Source organism: Pelophylax lessonae, assembly GCF_965119305.1.
Source record: "Pelophylax lessonae genome assembly, chromosome: 7".
Classification (NCBI taxonomy): domain Eukaryota; kingdom Metazoa; phylum Chordata; class Amphibia; order Anura; family Ranidae; genus Pelophylax; species Pelophylax lessonae.
Window position 1 is genome coordinate 122,196,331 of NC_138774.1, and position 20,437 is coordinate 122,216,767.

At 42.6% G+C, this 20,437-nt stretch overlaps 1 protein-coding gene across 2 annotated transcripts in view; it reads left to right on the forward strand.

Annotated features, from left to right (window-relative positions):
- Positions 1–20,437, forward strand: part of LOC309560003 (integrator complex subunit 6-like) — a 227,018-nt gene that overhangs the window by 65,209 nt on the left and 141,372 nt on the right. For both annotated transcript variants that reach the window (XM_082263487.1, XM_082263488.1), the window contains exon 3: positions 10,913–11,062. In XM_082263487.1, coding sequence (XP_082119613.1) covers positions 10,913–11,062 — 150 coding nt within the window. The remainder of the gene's footprint in view (positions 1–10,912; positions 11,063–20,437) is intronic.

The following is a 20,437-nucleotide window of genomic DNA, read 5'->3' on the forward strand; positions in this document are numbered from 1 at the left end:
TTGTATTCTATTCCACTTTTCAATTAATATCTTGAATTTAAATTAATATGAATACATTTTTGGCCATGATCGACACCTTTTCGGCTGATAGGATTCTTTCGCACAGAGCAGTTTTGTAAGCACTTTTGCATTAAAGTTCAAGAAAACTTAAGAAAAATTGATCCTTTACATTCTATGTAAGTCTTCACAATTGCCCATTGTGGTGTTTAAAATTCTGCTTGCTGCAGATTTGATCCGTTAAAAAAAAGAAAAAAAAAACACACCAAAAGCGCACCTCCTCATTAAAATGCATTAAAAATGCTTCAAAAATTCACGTGGTGCTTTTGATGTGTCTTTTGAGTCACACGATCTATGAAAAACACACTATAAGCACAGTAAAATCGTGGCAAAATTTTCGGCGGCCATTATCTGCACTTTTTTTTTTCCTTTCTGAATCTTTTCCACTGTCGAGTCGGGGGTACGAGGGGGTCTCTGATATGGTGTCTCTGCTCCCTGGCGCTTCAATACAGGGGAAGAAAGGACTTTCCCAGGCGGACAGTGATTTCCACGGATGCCAGTCTGCCCGGGTGGGGAGGTGTCTTGGGAGTGTACTCGGCCCAAGGTTTTTGGACTCGAGAGTTGTCAGTCTGCCGATCAACTTACTGGAGATTCGGGCGATCAGACTTTCTGTCCCAGTGGACAAAGTGTCTGCAGGGATGCCCAGTGAGGATACAATCTGACAATGCTACGGCTGTGGCATATGTCAGTCATCAAGGGGGCACAAGGAGTGCCCTGGCAACCTGGGAAGTAGCCGACTTTCTGAAGTGGGCCGAACTTTGTTTTCCCGGCCCGCTCTACTGTGCACATTCCGGGAGTAGAGAATTGGCAAGCGGACTATCTCAGTCGGCAGACTTTGGATCAGGGAGAATAGTCTCTTCACCCGGAGGTGTTTCATCAGCCTCCGGTGGGGGACCCTCAATTATTATGATACAGGATTTATATAGCGCCAACAGTTTGCGCAGCGCTTAACAAAATGAAGGCAGACATTACAGTTACAATACAGTTTGGGACAAAAGGAATCAGAGGGCCCTGCTCGTTAGAGCTTACAATCTAAAAGTGTGGACCTGTTGGCCTCCCGTCTCAACAGGAAGGTGCAGAGGTTCATGTCAAGGTCTCCTCTGGCCGATGCCCTGGTGGCCCCTTGGGGTCAGTATCATCTGATTTACGCCTTTCCTCCAATACAACTTCTGTTGAGACTGCTATGCAGAATCAAGGTAGAAGGAATTCCAGTCATTCTGTTGGCCCCAGACTGGCCTCACCGGTCTTGGTACGCAGGCCTGGTAAGGCTGGTAGCAGACGTCCATTGGACTCTTCCTCTCAGGGAAGATCTTCTGTCTCTGGCCAATCTTCCATCCTGCTTTACAGTCGCTGGCTTTAACGGCCTGGCTATTCAAAGCCAGGTGCTGAAGGACGGAGGGCTGTCAGAGTCGATGATTGCTACGCCGTTGAAAGCTAGGAAATCTGCTTCCAGGACGTTTTATCAAGTTAGGAAGGCATACGTTACTTGTTGTGATTCACGGGGGGGGGGGGGGGTCCTGTCGGTCACCTTACCTGGTGGTTCACAGGGAGAAAGTGGTGTTACGACCCTGTCAGGCGTTTCTTCCTAAGGTTGTCTCAAGGTTTCATTTGAATGAAGATATTGTGTTGCCGTCCCTACGTCCTAAGCCAAAACATCCTAAGGAAATTGGATGTTCGGGGGTAACTGGCGGTGATTGAGTCAATTTAGAAATCCAATTCTTTGTTTGTTGTTATGGATGGACCTCGTAAGGAGCAGGCCGCATCTGCTGAGACCATTTCCAGATAGATCAGGCAGACGGTGGTGCAGGCCTATTCTGTTAAGGGTCAGGTTCCTCCCTTCCCTGTCAAGGCGCATTCTACGAGGGCGCTTAGTGCCTCCTGGGCCTTCAGTCATCAGGCGTCAGTGGTTCAGGTGTGCAAGGCGGCTACGTGGTCGTCTGTACACACATTCATAAAGTTTTAGAAGGTGAATGTACTTGCATCTTCGGATGCTGCTTTTAGCCACAAGGTTTTGCAGGCTGCGGCTGCCAAGGCTCCAGACTCTTGAGGGTGTATTTTTTTCCTGGTGGTGAGCTCCAGTTGTTCCTGTTGGCTATGTTTAGCCTTGTTGGGAATTATATGTATTGCTGTGTTTTTCCCACCCCTCATGTTGATACTGCTTTGGGTCATCCCAAGGGTCTAGAAGACATGGAGCGGTGTCCGTCAGTGAACGAAAGAGAGAACTGGATTTTTGTCTTAATGTAAAATCCTTTTCTCTGAGGTTCACTGACGAAAGCAGCACCCGCCCTCTGTTGGGTTGAGTTATGTATTTTTCTGACACTGCTTGGTACAAACTGAAGTCCTCAGGAGCGTAGCCAAAATTGTTTCCGCCTAGTCCTACTCCTGAAGAGAGAGCAGCATAAGCCCCAAGGGTCTAGAAGACATGGAGCTGTGTCTGTCAGTGAACTTCAGAGAAATGGGTTTTACAGTAAGACAAAAATCCAGTTTTGCCTGGTGTGAACACAGGCACTCCAATCCCAGAAATTACCCTGTGCCTCACATTGTGGCCTTCCTACACTCGGATCTTGACCAGAAATATGGTTGTAAGCACTCTGAAAGGCCAGATTTCAGCTTTGTTCATTTACAAAAGCCTCTGGCTGCGCTCTCCCTTTTAAAACCTTTTATTAAAGCTGTATCTCGCATCTTGCCTCTCCCCCTTGGAGTGCACTGTGCTTCCTTTGGATTTCAACTTTTTTCTCTCTACCCTACAAAAACCACCCTTTAAACCCATCAGAGATATCCCCTTAGATGACCTTTCTTGCAAAGTGGCCTTTTTGGTCACTATCACGTCTGTCAGACTTGGCTCTGTATGTTGCGGCACAGTGCGTCTTGGTGTGAATGGGCCCTAAATAAACCTGTGCCTGGTTACTAAGGTTTTAGACAGGTATACTATAATGTAACGGCTCACATGAAATATGAAAAAGCTAAGCTACGTAATTGAAAGCAGACATCAGGTGCCCCTATGTTCCTTCATCATCTTGAAATACTACTGCTTTTTACAGTGGCAGCCCCTAAACCCTTATAAATACACTGAGTTTTTCAGAAGTAAGACTTTATACTGTATACTCATACATTCCACAAGGCAATGTGGATAGCATAAAGAAATGGCCTAGTAAGGGGGAGGGCATGTTTGAAGCTAAACTCCTGGTATGAATGCTGTTACTTATGTCCTCAGTAGCCACAAAGGGTAAAAATCCACTTTGTGTGCACTAAAATACCTTTGCAAACCCAGTTATTACCTTGTAGAAGTAGCCTTGACATTATCACTGTGCTGCTCATGGCCTGTAAAGAGAGCAGAACTGTGAGAGGGACACACCGCATCTCCGATCTCGGTAAAGAGCCTGCTGGTCACATAGTAAATAGGAAGTGCCGTTGATCGGCTTTCCTCAGTTCGTGCCTGACAGGCACGAGTAGAGGAGAGCCGATCTGCGACTCTCCTGACGGGGGGGGGGGGGGTCTGCACAGTGCAGACCCTTGGGGGGGGGTGGTGCCACTAGAACCACCAGGGATGCAACCATGGCCACTAGGTATGGCAATCAGGGCTCAGTGAGCCCGCCAGTGCCCTCCCCATCAGTGCTGCCCACCAGTGCCCATCATTGCCATCTATCAGTGCCCATTATTGCCCATCAGTGACACCTATCAGTGCCCATCAATGCTGCTATCAGTGCCCACCAATGCTGCATATCAGTGCTGCCCATCAGTGCTGCATATCAGTGCCGCATATTAGTGCCACCCCATCAGTGCGGCCTCATCAGTGCAGGAAAAAACGTATCTATTTATACAATTTTATAACCTAAACAAAAAAACGTTTTTTTTTTTTTTTTGTTTAGCAAAAAAGAAAAAACCTTGCAGTGATCAAATACCACCAAAAGAAAGCTCTATTTGTGGGGAAAAAAAATTACATAAATTTGGTTTAGGTACAGTGTTGCATGACCGAGCAATTGTCTTTCAAAATGCAACAGCGCTAAAAGTTATAAATTGGCCTGGGCGGGAAGGGGGAAAAGTGCCCAGTATTGAAGTGGTTAGGGTCTGTAGACTGATTAGACCACTCCCTTATTGTGCTTCTTCTTGAGCCATGCCTTTTTTGCCTTGGTGGTATGTTTTGGGTCATTGTCATGCTGGGGAAGACCCACTTATGACCCATCTTCAGTGTTCTGGCTGAGATAAGAAGGTTCTCATTCAAAATTTTCCAATACATGACCCCGTCCATTGGCCCCTCAATGCGGCAAAGTCGGCCTGTACCTTTAGCAGAGAAACTGCCCCAAAGCATAATGTTTCCACCTTCGTGCTTTACTTAGTGAACTGCAACTAAATTTATAGCATTTGTATCTTATTTTTTTCTGGATTTTTGTTTGATATTCGGTCTCTATTATTTAAAATACACCTATTCAAATACACCTATGATAAATATTATAGACCCTTAATTTCTTTGTAGAGGGACTTTAACTTTATTACTTTTTTTAATATGAGCTGGGCGGTCTCCTCTGAGAATACCTGTGTACTTAGCAGCGGTAATTCACCACGCTTAATAAACTGGCACTAGAGGGTTTCACTGATTTTCTGGTACAGTAATCTCCTGACATTACAGTAAGGTCGTTTGTAAATAGCTTCACTCAAAGGCAGACGAAATCTACACTGCTTCATAAACAGACACTCAGAGGAGAGCGATCTCCTCTGAGGGTGCCAGAGAACTAAGCGCTGCTTGATAAACGGACACTATAGTTTGCTTTTATTGTGTCTTCTGTAGTCAGCATAGGTGTAAACATTGAGACAGAGACTTTGCATTTCTCTTGCTACTTGCTAGGATTTTCATTGCTTTCACAGTTCTCTCTATCTCTGTTACTGGGGCCCATATTCTTCTAGTCTTGCCTTTAGCTCACAAATAATGTGGAGGAGTATAGGGAAGCTCTAGATCGGCCTTTTTCAACCAGGGTGCCTTGGCAAAAATGCCCAAAGATTGTCCCAAAATTGTATACAAGCCGGTGAGTGGATGAGACCTGTCTTTTAGTTACACAAAGCCACAGGTTTTCATTGTACACAATTACAACCTTCTAGCTGCCAACCTCCTAACGACCAATGATATTGTCTGTTATTAAGGAGGATGTCAGTTGCCTGCAAATAATCCTTGTTTGACCTTCCCTTGCCCCTCTCCATCAGCTTTGGGGTCTCATTAGCTAAGTGATAGAGAAAAGTTGAGGGAGAAGAGAGAAACATTGGAATACTAGTCAGTACTAGTTTGCAAAAGTGTATTTGCTTTGGAAGAATAAATCACATCTAATGCTGGTTGTCCTACATGTATTGATGTTGCTGCATTATGTAAAACTATTAGAATGAAAGAAAAAGGGGCATTTTATATGCCCCCTTTTTCTCATGGGATAAGTGGCAGGTCATAATAATTTCAGTCAGGTTTAGGCGGGAAGATAGCAGGTAGAAGTTACCTCAGATAACCTGCCTGGAGATATTATAATTAAGGGTGGAGTTTAGGCAGCTGTTAGTTGATAGGTCAATTAGGAGAAAAGTGGGAAGGCACCTCAGGAATTTTCTGGAATATTCTAATGGGCTATATAAGAAGCTGTCATTCACCTCACAGCACTCAAGATTGAAGTTTCAGTGTCCCTGTTCTGAGGATGAGTTTGCTCCGCCAACTAATTGAAAGGGCTGGAGAGGAAGGTGGTGAGGATTGGGTGAGGAGATGTCTGAATTTGCCTCAGGAATGTCTGCCTTTACCTCTATTGGACCCAGAATCAGGAGTTTCCCAGACCGCAGTCTTGAATCCTCTGTCACCTCAATTGCCACCAGTAGATGTCGCTCCGGTGGTAGAAGAATCTCCTGTACTTCCAGACGTCACCTCCGGAGGGAGAGGGAAGAGGAAGCGGACCCCGAGGCGGCGTCTTTCTCCGTCGCCGGTGCGGTCATATCCGGCTGTCGGGGCCAGGCGAGGCCTAGTTCGTGGGCGTGAGGAGCAGCGGGCAGTGGACGCGGAGAGACCGGGCCCCAGCAACGGTGGAAGATCCGTAGGACGGCGGGAGAGCGCCTCAGCGTCGGCGCAGCGCCCAGTCAGAGGAGGAGCAGCGGAAGAAGGGGATCGTGAGGTGGAGAACCGAATGGGAGGTCGCTCCATTCCGGTCATCGGGACAGCGCCGGGCGGAGAAGGACAACAGATTTCAGGACGGGATGAGTCTGCTGCTATGCCTATCCTGTCAGGTATCGTGGAGATGTTAGCTAAGCTGACTAGAGATGTTGGTGAGTTGCAAGCTAGACAAGGTCCTGTAATCAGTGATGCTTGGGCGCCATCTGGTGGCGTAAATAGTAACAGCAGTCAGGCTGAACAAGTATATTCAGTACTTTCTTCAGAAGCTGGTGTAGCATCTTCTATTGCTGTAGCTAGATCCCAAAATATCCCGGAAACACGATTGAAGGAAGCACTTCCTTGTGAACTGTCTCCTTTGGGATATCATTTACCATTAGCAATAAAAGAGAAAATATGGAAAGGAGAATTCATAGATTTACTGTCTCTTCTTCCTTCTTCCAAGGAGTTCATATTTAAAGCTGATAAGAAAGATGATAAGGAGGAAGATAGGAGGAGACCAGTATCAAAATCCTTTAATAACTGGCTTCAATCCTTTATATGCATCAGTTTTATGTGAGAAGTCTCCAGAAAAAAGCTCTGGTTTATTTCAACATGTGGAAATAATTCTGGAGGCTTACAAAAATTTTAACAGTAGTGCATGGTTTACGTATGATGAAGCCTTCAGGCAGAAGCTGTCTATTCATAAGAGCTTGAGGTGGGGTGTTAAAGACATTGGCCTTTGGCTTAATTTATTCCTCCCACAGAAGCCTTCTTTTACAAAGCAGCCAGTTTCCAGTAGTAACAGCACCTCCTTTCGCAAAGGTGTGTGCTTCAATTTCAATGAGGGACAGTGCAAATGGGCCACTGCTTGCCGATACAAGCACGAATGTGCTTTTTGCGCAGGAACACATTCAGTGGTCAAATGTTTTAAAAAAATGGCTAGCACCAATCAACAGCAAGCGGTGGTTCCAAAAGGCTCGGTCCCCTGTGAGATTGGAAAGCATGCAACCGTTCCTCAAAATTTTTCCAGACAGGGAGACAGCTCTAATGCTGTTTGAGGGTTTTAAAGATGTTTTTCTTTTGCCTTTCTTCCCAGGTTCTGGGTGCTCAATTTTTGCGAATTTAAAATCAGTTGACAGGCATTTGGACATTGTGGTAGCAAAATTGGTTAAGGAGCTTAGTGAGGATAGGATGTCTGGTCCTTTCAGTGCCCCCCCTTTTACATATTTCAGAATTTCGCCGCTGGGAATTGTGCCCAAAAAAGAACCAGGAGCCTTTCGTTTAATTCACCATTTGTCTTACCCGAAAGGGGGATCCTTAAATGATCACATTTCTGAAGAATTTTCTTCAGTACATTATGCATCATTTGAGGATGCTATAGTAATTTTGAGGAAACTAGGGAACGGTGCACTTCTGGCCAAAGCGGACATACAGTCCGCTTTTCGCCTTTTACCTATTCATCCTTCTTGCTTTCCTTCCCTGGGTTTTTGTTTAAATGGTGAGTTTTTCTTTGACCGCTGTCTGCCGATGGGTTGCTCCATTTCTTGCAGATATTTTGAGGCTTTTGCTTCTTTTTTTGCAGTGGGTAGTTTGTTATGTTTCCGGTTCTGGGAATATGATACACTACCTAGATGATTTTTTATTTATGGGAAGACAGGGGACGGAAGATTGCAGGAAGTTTTTGGATACTTTTGTTCGGATTTGCGAGGTTTTTGGTGTACCGTTAGCTGTTGAAAAAACTGTGGGCCCCTCCACTTCTGTGGAATTTTTGGGGATAACAATAGACACATGTGCAATGGAATTTCGGTTGCCACCAGCTAAGGTTTTTCGGCTGAGATCCTTGATTATGGCAATAGTGAGAAAGAAAAAAGTTTGCTTACGGGAGATGCAGTCCTTATTGGGCATGCTGGCATTTGCTTCTAGAGTGATGCCCATCGGCAAAGCATTTTCCAGACGCCTTTATAGAGCTATTGCAGGTCTTAAATCACCTTTTTCCCATTTAAGAGTGACTTCAGAACTAAAGGAGGATTTATTAGTCTGGGCACAATTTTTAGTCCATTTCAATGGCAGGACTTTTTTCCAGGAAGATTTTGTTTTGGATAAAGACTTCCTATTATTTACTGATGCAGCTGGATCGGCTGGATTTGCAGCAGTCTGGCGCACGCATTGGTGTGCTGGGGTCTGGCCCCCTAATTGGATAGATAAAGGTCTGGTAAAAAACATTGTCTTGCTGGAACTTTTCCCCATCTTGGTAGCTTTGGAAATATGGGGGGAGGAGTTCAGGAACAAAAGACTAATGGTGAGAACCGATAATAAGGGTGTGATGTACGCTCTGAATTGTCTATCATCTAAGTCTCCGCCCGTCATTGTCCTTTTGCGTCATTTGGTTTTTAAATGTTTATCGTTAAATGTGTGGTTAAAGGCAACGCATGTGGCCGGAAAGGACAATGATGTGGCGGATGCATTGTCTCGTTTACAGATGCAGAAGTTTTTTCGATTGCTTCCGGGAGCAGACCGAGAAGGGGTTTCCTGCCCGCACAGTTTGTGGACTCCGATTTAAATTTTATTTCTGCTCAGATCAAAAATTCAGTGGCACAATCCACTTAGGCGGGATATCGATCAGCCTGGGCGATGTGGTTGGCTTTTAAATAAGATTGGAAAAGAGCGGGATGCTTTTTCCGAAGGTTTGATTTTATTATTTTTAGACGATTTGATGCGGACACAATATTCTTGTGGTCACATTCAGAAAATATTGGCTGGTATATCTTTCTTTTTCAAATTAAATAACTTACCTTCATGTGCTTCATTTTTTTCTATTAAGCAGGCGGTGAAAGGATATAGAAAAACGACTTTTAAGAAGGATGAACGTTTGCCCCTTACAACGCAAATTTTGGGCAATTTATGCGAAGTGGCGGATAAGGTTTGCTTTTCCAGTTTTGAGGCACTACTATTTAAGACGGCATTTTCTTTGGCATTTTTTGCTGCCTTGCAGATTTCTAAATTAGTTGGTCTTCAGCAGGATGGAGTACAAATCTCTCCAAGGGAGGCGAGGATTTTTCTTGGGGTTTCCAAAACTGATCAGTTGGGAAGAGGGGTTTGGATTAGAATAAATAAGGTCCGGGATTGTTCATATTGTCCGGTTCAGTCTTTGGTTAATTACATTAGTAGAAGGCCCCCAGGGGATTGGAGTTCTTTTTTCGTTCATGCATCTGGTTAAATTTTAACAAAATACCAGTTTGAGCGAGTTTTTAAGCTTTGCATTAGTGAGTTGGGTTTGCAGGGTAATAGGTTCACTTCCCATTCTTTTAGGATTGGGGCGGCGACGGAAGACGCGAGAGCAGGATTAGATAAAACCGTGATTCAAAAAATGGGGAGGTGGAAGTCAGACTGCTACAAACTATATGTTCGGCCCTAATTTGTTTTGTTTCTGATTTTTCCTAGGTGGACAAAGAGTGGTTTGGCTTGTCGGCCATTCTTTTATTTTTTGGGCGCAACAAAGGGCGAAGCTGCGGGTATACACCGAGAATTTGGGCCTGGATCCTCAAGATTATCGGGTTTACTGCTGCGGTAGGAGAGGAATGGTTTGGGAAGATTTTCTGTTTGAAATTGCTAGGCTTTCCCAGTTTCTTTCCTCTCCAGATATATTGGTTGTACATCTGGGAGGGAACGACTTAGGACAAGTTAAGACCCTAGATTTGGTTTTCCAAATCAGGAATGATCTTTTCCAGTTTAGCTTGGCATCCCCACATACGGTCGTGGTCTTCTCGGAGATAGTGCAGAGGCTGCGGTGGTTTTCTTCGCCTTCTCTGCGCCCCTTTGAGAAGATAAGAAAGAGGATAAATAGGGCTTTGGTTAAGTTATTAGGTAGAATTGGGGTTTTGACTTATAGACATACAGAGTTGGAGAATGGTTCAAATGGTTTGTATCGGGGTGATGGAGTGCATTTGTCCAATATAGGATTGGACATATTTAACAATGACTTGGGCTCATGTATTGAAATGGCCGCGGTGGTGGGTGGTGACAGAAGAGGTTAGTGCTTCCCTCTTCTGTCGGTTGAGAATTTTGTTTTGAAGAAGGAATTGCTTTATTTATTAATGCAGCCTGAGCTTTAATGGCTGGGTTGTCTGGAGTTTTAATAAAAATGTTATTAATTATTTATTGCTTAACCAGTAATAAACGGCCGCGGCCAATTTTAAAGCCAAGTCTGAAGTCTTTGTCTTCTTTTTTATAAATAAGTAGCATGTGGATAAAGTTTTATTATAAGGTTAAGGTTATATAAAAGATCCTGACTACTATCCCATAACTTTTACATTTTAGAATGGGGCACCTCAGGACTGTCCATTATTTTGGAGGGTGCCTTGGGATTATCCATAATTTTAAAAGGGTGCCTTGACTAAAAAAATGTTGATAAACACTGCTCTAGATATATGTTTATACAGGAGGTTTAAAGAAATAAGTTACAAATAGTTGAATAGAGATGCCCTAGGATCAGATTAATTTTAGCGTGTTCATTTTATCTTATTCTATCATAGTACTTGTGAGCAACCTGTAAATTGAGACTCCCTGTCAGATAAAGTCACAAATTGAAATAGTATATTTATATCACAATATTCTCACAATACCTTTACAAAGCTGTATCGCAACTAAATGTGAGGCAGCATACTTATTTCACGTGGCCTTAACATTTCTTCAAGCAAAAGCATGATTTTTTTTTTTCTTTTTACTAACTCATCCATTCATCCACAGGCTGGTTGGAAGGAGAATTGTGCAACCTTTATGAATGAGTTGAAGAACCTTCAAGCTACAGGACTCACTACTCTTGGCCAGGCACTAAGATCTTCCTTTGACTTACTCAATTTGAATCGATTTGTGTCTGCAATTGATAACTATGGACAGGTATGTAAAATAAATATATATATATATATATATATTCTCAGCATTTTAGCTAGTTTTCTGTGCCGGGTTGGGAAGGGTGCGAAGGGAGTCAGATGTTTGATACTGCTGTTCTGTTGATTTAAACTTCTTCTCCTGGTGGGGTGGTGATCTTTTTGAGAGTGATTGCAGCACAGGGTAGGCAAAGGTATAAACATGGCCACTGGAGTCAACATAGCCTTAATGTGGATCTCCAGCATAAACCTTATGGTGACTCTAACTTATTGCCCACTATTACAATTTTAAAGGATTTATTTTCAAAAATATAAAGTCTATGTATAGCCAAAATCTTTTTTTTATTTTTGGATAAAACAGGGAAGATTAAAACCCCAGTAAGTTTATTTGTTATCCGTGCTCCATTTTCCATCACATCCTGTCCTAAAGATGCATCAGGAAGAAAGGCTTGAAAATTAGGGCAATCCCCTCTTGGACATAGTTGCTACCAAAACAGGTATTGCCAGTGGGAGATTTTTCATTGGCCCTTGTTCAGGTACCACATGAAGAAGATTGGATTTCTCATTACTTGCTGTCTTGGCGACCGTGGTCAACAGGACAAAGAGAAAAGAAGAATCTACCTAGAGAGGGCACAGACAGCAAAATAAAAAATAAAAAAACTTGAGGGGGTCTAACCCTCCCCTACTCTATACAAAAATAGTTTAGCTATACATACATTTTATCTGTTTACATGCTTTGCATTGGTTAGTTGTGCATGATATGTCCTCTATATTGTATTACTTTTGGCATTTTGATACTTTTGTAGCATGTAAACTATGCAATAACTTTTAGCATAATGTAATTTGAAAAACAGAAGGACAGAAAGGTTAAAATAACCTTAAATGTTTTTTTAAATAGTACTTCAGCTGGTCTCTTCATATGCCTCGTGATATTCTCTGTCCAGCATTCAGATTAAAAAAGCAGTTGGCAGCGCTTCTGGCCATGCCAACTTTAGCTGACACTTCTGTGATTCTAACAAATGGAGCTTGCTGATTGGAGGAGATAAGCTTGTCAGTAAAATATTGTTTCTCTATCGTCCATCGACAGACGCAGCTCCATATCTTCATTACCATTGGTTATGCTCCTCCAATAACGAATAGACTCTAGGCAGGAAAAAAAGTTACCATGCCCGTTAGGGCTGTCCCTGCAGGCATAACTCCACACGCTCTGCTTCAGATTGCAGTTTGTTTCTGCCTAGATTTAGGAATAGGACCTAGCTCCCTGCTGGGACTTCGGTCTTAGCTGTAAATAGGAAATTTTTATTATTTAGGGATTTTTTTATTTTCACTAGTTAGTTCCTCAAGAACTACAAGTAACAGCCGGTTGTGCTTTTGGACTGGATAATCTAGATCCTTAAGGTCTCCCAACCTGGCCAGCAAGCAGACTAAAGTCCAGAACTAGGCCTCACCACGACAGTGCCCCGTCGAATGGGGATGAGCCTGCGAGTGAACCATCTCGTGGGGAGGCAATCGACCTGGAACGCCTGGAGTCGCGGCGTACCCCCTAGCTGACCGCACCCCCATCCTGGGTGGGAGGTTACATAGTTACATAGTAGTTGAGGTTGAATAAAGACTATAGTCCATCCAGTTCAACCTGTGTAGGTGTGTGTGGATGCACTGCGTTGCTTTAACCACTTGCCGACCATCAGCAGTACATATACTGCGGCAAGTCGGCTCTATCGCACGTAACAACGTACCTGTACCTCATTTAGTTCAATAGACAGGGGGCGCACGTGCCATTGACCAGAGGGGGAGCCAATCAGCGGGTCTTGCGGACGCGATGTCCGCTGGCCACCCACGATCACTCCCCAGAGAGACAGAACGGCAGTCGGCCGATGTAAACAAGAGATTTCAGATGAACACAGTGATCTTGTGTTCCTGCTATTTAGGAACACGGATCTTTGTGTTCATCTAGTGAGTCCATCCCCCACACAGTTAGAAAGCATCCTCTAGGGACACACACAACCCTTTGATCGCCCTGTCCCTGCCAGTGTCAGTACAGTAACAGTGCCTATTTTTAGCACATTACTGTAGTAATGTCACTAATTCCCTCAAAAGTGTCAGGTATCCGATCTGTCCGCTGCAATGTCTATCTCGCTAAAAATCGCTGATCGCTGCCATAACTAGTAAAAAATAAATAAATAAAGAAAATAAATTATGCCATATATCTATCCCCTAGTTTTGTAGATGCAATAACTTTTGCGCAAACCAATCCATATACGCTTATTGAGATTTTTTTTACCAAAAATATGTAGCAGAATAAATATTGGCCTAAACTGATGAAGAAATTAGCTTTTTTACATTTTTTTTATTGGATATGTTTTATAGCAGAAAGATAAAAATATATTGTACACAGAGCAGAGACGGAGCTGTCACCCGTCTGCTCAGCGGGGATCGGCGGATCGATCCCCCGCTGAGCAGAGAATGGACCGCACCGTGTGAAAGGACCCTTAAGGATCTGTCTGTTCTATGGGTCATCCAAAATATTCATTCTTGTAATTTCTCTAATGAGTTGCTGTACCCTCAGCCAATATTCCCAGATCTTTGGGGCATTCCCACCAAATATGAAACATTGTACCCTCCGCCCCACTACCTCTCCAATACAAGTTCGACTTCTCTGGCTGACATTAATGTGCTTATACCGGCGTTCTGTACCATTTCGACATTTATAGTTAATTTCAATGTAATTAATATCTATAGCAGAGCAATGTACGGCTCTCAGTACAACAATCACTTCATACTCTTTTAACCACTTACCCACTGGGCACTTAAACCCCCTTCCTAACCAGACCAATTTTCAACTTTCAGTGCTCTCACATTTTGAATGACAATTGAATGTCTGTACCCATATATAATTTCCGTCCTTTTTTTCACACAAACAGCGCTTTCTTTTGGTGATATTTAATCATACAGTGCCTTGCAAAAGTATTCAGCCCCCTTGAACTTTTCGACCTTTTGCCACATTTCAAGCTTCAAACATAAAGATATAAAACTGTAATTTTTTGTGAAGAATCAACAACAAGTGGGACACAATCATGAAGTGAACGAAATTTATTGGATATTTCAAACTTTGTTAACAAATAAAAAACTGAAAAATTGGACATGCAAAATTATTCAGCCCCTTTACTTTCAGTGCAGCAAACTCTATCCAGAAGTTCAGTGAGGATCTCTGAATGATCCAATGTTGACTTAAATGACTAATGATGATAAATAGAAGCCACCTGTGTGTAATCAAGTCTCCGTATAAATGCACCTGCACTATGATAGTCTCAGAGGTCCATTTAAAGCGCAGAGAGCATCATGAAGAACAAGGAACACACCAGGCAGGTCCGAGAAACTGTTGTGGAGAAGTTTAAAGCCTGATTTAGATACAAAAAGATTTCCCAGGCTTTAAACATCCCAAGGAGCACTGTGCAAGCGATAATATTGAAATGGAAGGAGTATCAGACCACGGCAAATCTACGAAGACCTGGCCGTCCCTCTAAACTTTCAGCTCATACAAGGAGAAGACTGATCAGAGATGCAGCCAAGAGGCCCATGATCACTCTAGATGAACTGCAGAGATCTACAGCTGAGGTGGGAGACTCTGTCCATAGGACAACAATCAGTCGTATACTGCACAAATCTGGCCTTTATGGAAGAGTGGCAAGAAGAAAGCCATTTCTTAAAGATATCCATAAAAAGTGTTGTTTAAAGTTTGCCACAAGCCACCTGGGAGACACACCAAACATGTGGAAGAAGGTGCTCTGGTCAGATGAAACCAAAATCAAACTTTTTGGCAACAATGCAAAACGTTATGTTTGGCGTAAAACCAACACAGCTCATCACTCTGAACACACCATCCCCACTGTCAAATATGGTGGTGCTTTGGGCCTGCTTTTCTTCAGCAGGGACAGGGAAGATGGTTAAAATTGATGGGAAGATGGATGGAGCCAAATACAGGACTATTCTGGAAGAAAACCTGATGGAGTCTGCAAAAGACCTGAGACTGGGACGGAGATTTGTCTTCCAACAAGACAATGATGCAAAACATAAAGCAAAATCTACAATGGAATGGTTCACAAATAAACATATCCAGGTGTTAGAATGGCCAAGTCAAGGTCCAGACCTGAATTCAATCGAGAATCTGTGGAAAGAACTGAAAACTGCTGTTCACAAACGCTCTCCATCCAACCTCACTGAGCTCGAGCTGTTTTGCAAGGAGGAATGGGCAAAAATTTCAGTCTCTCGATGTGCAAAACTGATAGAGACATACCCCAAGCGACTTACACCTGTAATCGCAGCAAAAGGTGGCGCTACAAAGTATTAACTTAAGGGGGCTGAATAATTTTGCACGCCCAATTTTTCAGTTTTTTATTTGTTAAAGTTTGAAATATCCAATAAATTTTGTTCCACTTCATGATTGTGTCCCACTTGTTGTTGATTCTTCACAAAAAATTACAGTTTTATATCTTTATGTTTGAAGCCTGAAATGTGGCAAAAGTCGAAAAGTTCAAGGGGGCCGAATACTTTCGCAAGGCACTGTAATTGTTTTTATTTATTTATTTATTTATTTATTTTCATTTTTCATTGTTTCGGTTTTTAAAATTTTGCAAATATAGTATTTTTTCTTCATAAATTTTGGCCAAAATGTTATACTGCTTAATATCTTTAGTAAAATTAATGTAAATAAGTATGCATTTTTTGGTCTTTGTGAAGGTTTTATAGTCTACGAGCTATGGTGCAAATAATTGAAAATAGATCACACTTGATGTACTGACGGTCTATCTCATTTCTTGAGACCCTAACAAGCCAGTAAAGTACAAATACTAGGGATGCACCGATCCGACTTTTCTAGTCCCGATATCGATGCCTGGCTTTGTGTATCTGTCGATACCGATCCGGAAGTATTGTTTTGTTATAACAATTGTGCTTTCAAAATCTAAAATATCATGTAATCAAACTCAAAATTAAAAAGAATAAAATGTAGCCACAAGAAAAAAAACTGTTTATTGCTTGAACATACAATAGCAATCAAACATTAAACATTGTAAAAAATATAAAGTGCAAAATCCTGAAAACAGGAATTTAAAATGTAACATACAACATAGCAGCAACATAGCAGCTGAACCTGAAAAATTCTCATTGAGAATAAACTAAAAAGCTGGTCGAACAACTTGAGCTTTGCAGTTATACCACCTTCCCTCGAAACATTTACTTTTCAGGCATTGCAAACAGCTGTGGAACTAGTTGGCGTGGCAAACATGTAATATCTTCATACTCTTTGGCGCGCTCCATACCCGACACACACGTGAGGCTGATTAATGACCTAGGTTCTGCTGCGACGAAACCCCGGATCGGCTCGTGGATCTGTTAATTTTACCGATCCCAGATCCAGCCATTTTGTCAGTATTGCGGCCGATATACAATCCTAATATCGGATCGGTGCACCTCTAACAAATACCCCCCAAATGACCCCTATTTGGAAAGTAGACGTTCCAAGGTATTTAGTTAGAGGCATCCTGAGTTTTTTGAAGTTGTAATTTTTTTCCATAATTCTTTGCAAAATTATTATTATTTTTTTTTTTTTACAAAATGGTCATATTACTTATATAGTTATTTCTCACACACTTTATTGGCATACTTGCAACTACACCCTAAAATACATTCTGCTACTCCTCCAGAGTATGGCGATACCACATGTGTGAGACTTTTCAACAGCCTGACCACATACGGAGGCCCAACATCCAAGTAGCACCGTCAGGCGTTCTAGAAGCAAAAGTTACACAAATAATTTTCTGACAACCTATCACACTTTTGAAGGTCCTTGAGCAACTGGACAATGGAAATGCCCCAAAAATGACCCCATTTTGGAAAGCAAACACCCCAACACATAATCTAGGAGGCATAATGAGTCTTTTTTAACATGTCATTTTTTTTCCCACAACTTTTTGGAAAATGTGGAAAGAAAATTAAATCGCATTTTTTTTTTTTTTTTTTACACAAAATTGTCCATTTATAAGATATTTCTTACACATAGCATGTACATAGCAAAAATGACACCCCAAAATACATTCTGCTCCTCCTGAGTATGGCGATACCACATGTGTGACACTTTTCCACAGCCTAGCCACATACAGAGGCCCAACATGCAGAGAGCACCGTCATTTCCTGACTACCCATTACAATTTTGTGAGGCACTGTAGGGCACTGATAAGCACTGTGGTGGCACGGATGAGCACTGACGTGGCATGGATGTGGCACGGATGAGCACTGACGTGGCATGGATGTGGCTCGGATGAGCACTGATGTGATATGGGTGTGGCACGGATGAGCACTGATGTGATATGGGTGTGGCACGGATGAGCACTGACGTGGCATGGATGTGGCACGGATGAGCACTGACGTGGCACGGATAATCGCTGATGTGATATGGGTGTGGCACAATGAGCACTGATGTGGCATGGATGAGCACTGACGTGGCATGGATGTGGCACGGATGAGTACTAATGTGGCACAGATGAGCACTAATGTGGCACAGATGAGCACTGACGTGGCATGAATGAGGCACGGATTACCACTGACGTGGCATGGATGAGCACTGATGTGGCATGGATGTGGTATTGATAAGCTCTGACGTGGCATGGATGAGCACTAGCTTGGCATGTATGATCACTGATGTGGCATAGGATGAGCATGGATGTGGCATGGTTAGGCATAATTGGTGGTATGGAGGAGGCAGTGGATGGCTGCAGTTTCTCTCCTCGCACACTGTACCGATTTATTGTGTACAGTGTGCGAGGAGAGGAATGAACTGGACATGCGCCGGTTTGTTGACAAGTGATCACTCCATCACTGGACGGAGCGATCAAGTGGTAGCGGACCGCTGTCATTTGCCCTTTACCACGATCCGTGATGCGCCAGGTCCCCCTGACCCAGCGAGCACAGACAGCTCCGTGTGCGCGCCCGTGGGGGCGTGTAATTCTGGGAGGACGTACGCTATGGCCCCGTCAGCAGGTGGTTAAACATGTTCCTATCTCCTATGTTTCCTTGAACCCACCATCTTGGTTGACATACTGTATGTATATCAAAGATGTACTAGGTTTTATTTTTGTCCAAGTACGTCCAGTGCGCAGCTTCCGGGCTGATGAATGCAAATTTTCCCTCAGTATTTTTTGATAACCTACTGCATTCATCTTGCCATCAACTCTGACCAAATTTCCTGTGCCTTTTGTAGCTCACACATCCCCCAAAACATCAGCGATCCACCTCCGTGTTTAACAATAGGAATGGCGTACCTTTCATCATAGGCCTTGCTGACTCCTCTCCAAATGTAGTGTTTATGGTTGCGGACAAAAAGCTCAATTTTGGTCTCATCACTCCAAATTACTTTGTGCCAGAAGGTTTGAGGCTTGTCTCTGTGCTGTTTGGCGTATTGTAAGCGGGATACTTTGTGGCATTTGCTTAGTAATGGCTTTCTTCTGGCGACTCGACCATGCAGCCCATCTTTCTTCAAGTGCCTCCTTATTGTGCATCTTGAAACAGCTACACCACATGTTTTCAGAGTCCTGTATTTCACATAAAGTTATTTGTGGGTTTTTCTTTGCATCCCAAACAATTTTCCTGGCAGTTGTGGCTGAAATTTTAGTCGGTCTACCTGACCATGGTTTGGTTTCAACAGAACCCCTCATTTTCTACTTCTTGATTAGAGTTTGAACACTGCTGATTGGCATTCTCAATTCCTTGGATATCTCATTGACCTTTTATACACACGCACTAATTACAAGCAAACAGATCACAGGTGAGGATGGTTACCTTTAATAGCCATTCAAACCCCTTTGTGTCAACTTGTATGCATTTAATCAGGCCAAAGTTACCATGGTATGTAAACTTTAGATCAGGGTCATTTGGGTAGTTTCTGTTGTCATGATTTTTAAAGAGTAAACAAAGTTAATTGATACGTAAAGGGGGGGGGGTGAATTTGCGCTAATTTCTTCACAAATAATAATGTGACACTATAGCCAAGCTATGTATAAAGAATAAGATCAATAAATAAATCCACTTCAATCAAATGCAGTGAATATATTAAAAGGAAGAGTGTAAAAAAGTGTGAGAGGTGTTATATGGTAAGTGATGACAATGGACGGAAATAAATAAGTGTAGGAATAAAGTGCTTGAAGGCTTCCTGAAGACGCAAAACGAAATGCATTGTGGTCTAATCCTGATCGTCTGACCCTGCAACTTCACTTCCTGCTAGCGGTGGAACGCACCCCGATACTGCAACACCACCGGTCACTGTGGAGCCCTGGAACGATCCAGATTTCGGACAAAACCCAGAGGCATTCATTTAACAAACAAGAGCTTTCTTATCAGTGCTTGGAAAGCACTCTGCCATGTAAGCACCCATCTTTTATTTTTTATATTTGTTTTTTAATAAACGGCATTACACTATGTTGGCTTCCTGTCTCCTATACTCCCCACACTGAGACACATATTTAGAGATCCTGTATTGGAGTTTGCTGCTGGAGAGAGCACTTGATCCTTTAACCCCTTGAAGCCCTAAAAGTGAGCCCTAAGTCCATGATCCTTGGATACCTATTGAAGAAGGAGGAAAAGAGTGGTTTTATCCATATATATCCAATGCCTGCAGGGTCTATGTGACCCACGTTTTTCTGTAACTGGGAGTGAGAACAGTGATTTGTTCAATATCGAGTATACACACCAAAGGGGTGGATATCGAGGGAGCCCCCAATTGGAAATCCCATCCATAAGGAGAAAAGGAGGAATCCATTATCCTGATCCTTGAACGGCTATCATAATATAAGAACGCCTTTATTGGTGTGATGTGAGTGGAGCGGCCATTGCACCTATGTTTGGATATCTTGCTCACTCTGCATGACACCATTTGGATCGCACAAAGAAAAGTCACTTGCTATATTTTGAGATATCACCTTCAGCCACGATATATATAGTTTTTATATTTTTTGTTGCACTTGGACATTATTTAGCAGGAAGATTCACTTTATTTTCCACAGAATATTAAGCACTTATTGCGCTTGATTGCACTCATTTTTGTAATTATATTTATTTATATTTATGGATCTTGTATTTTGTGTCCACAAATAATTTGTGTATTTACAGTCACCAGCCTTCAAGCACTATATTCCTACACTTACTTATTTCCGTCCATTGTCATCACTTACCATATAACACCTCTCACACTTTTTTACACTCTTCCTTTTAATATATTCACTGCGTTTGATTGAAGTGGATTTATTTATTGATCTTATTCTTTATACATAGCTTGGCTATAGTGTCACATTATTATTTGTGAAGAAATTAGTGACGATTTCTTACCTGGCAACTT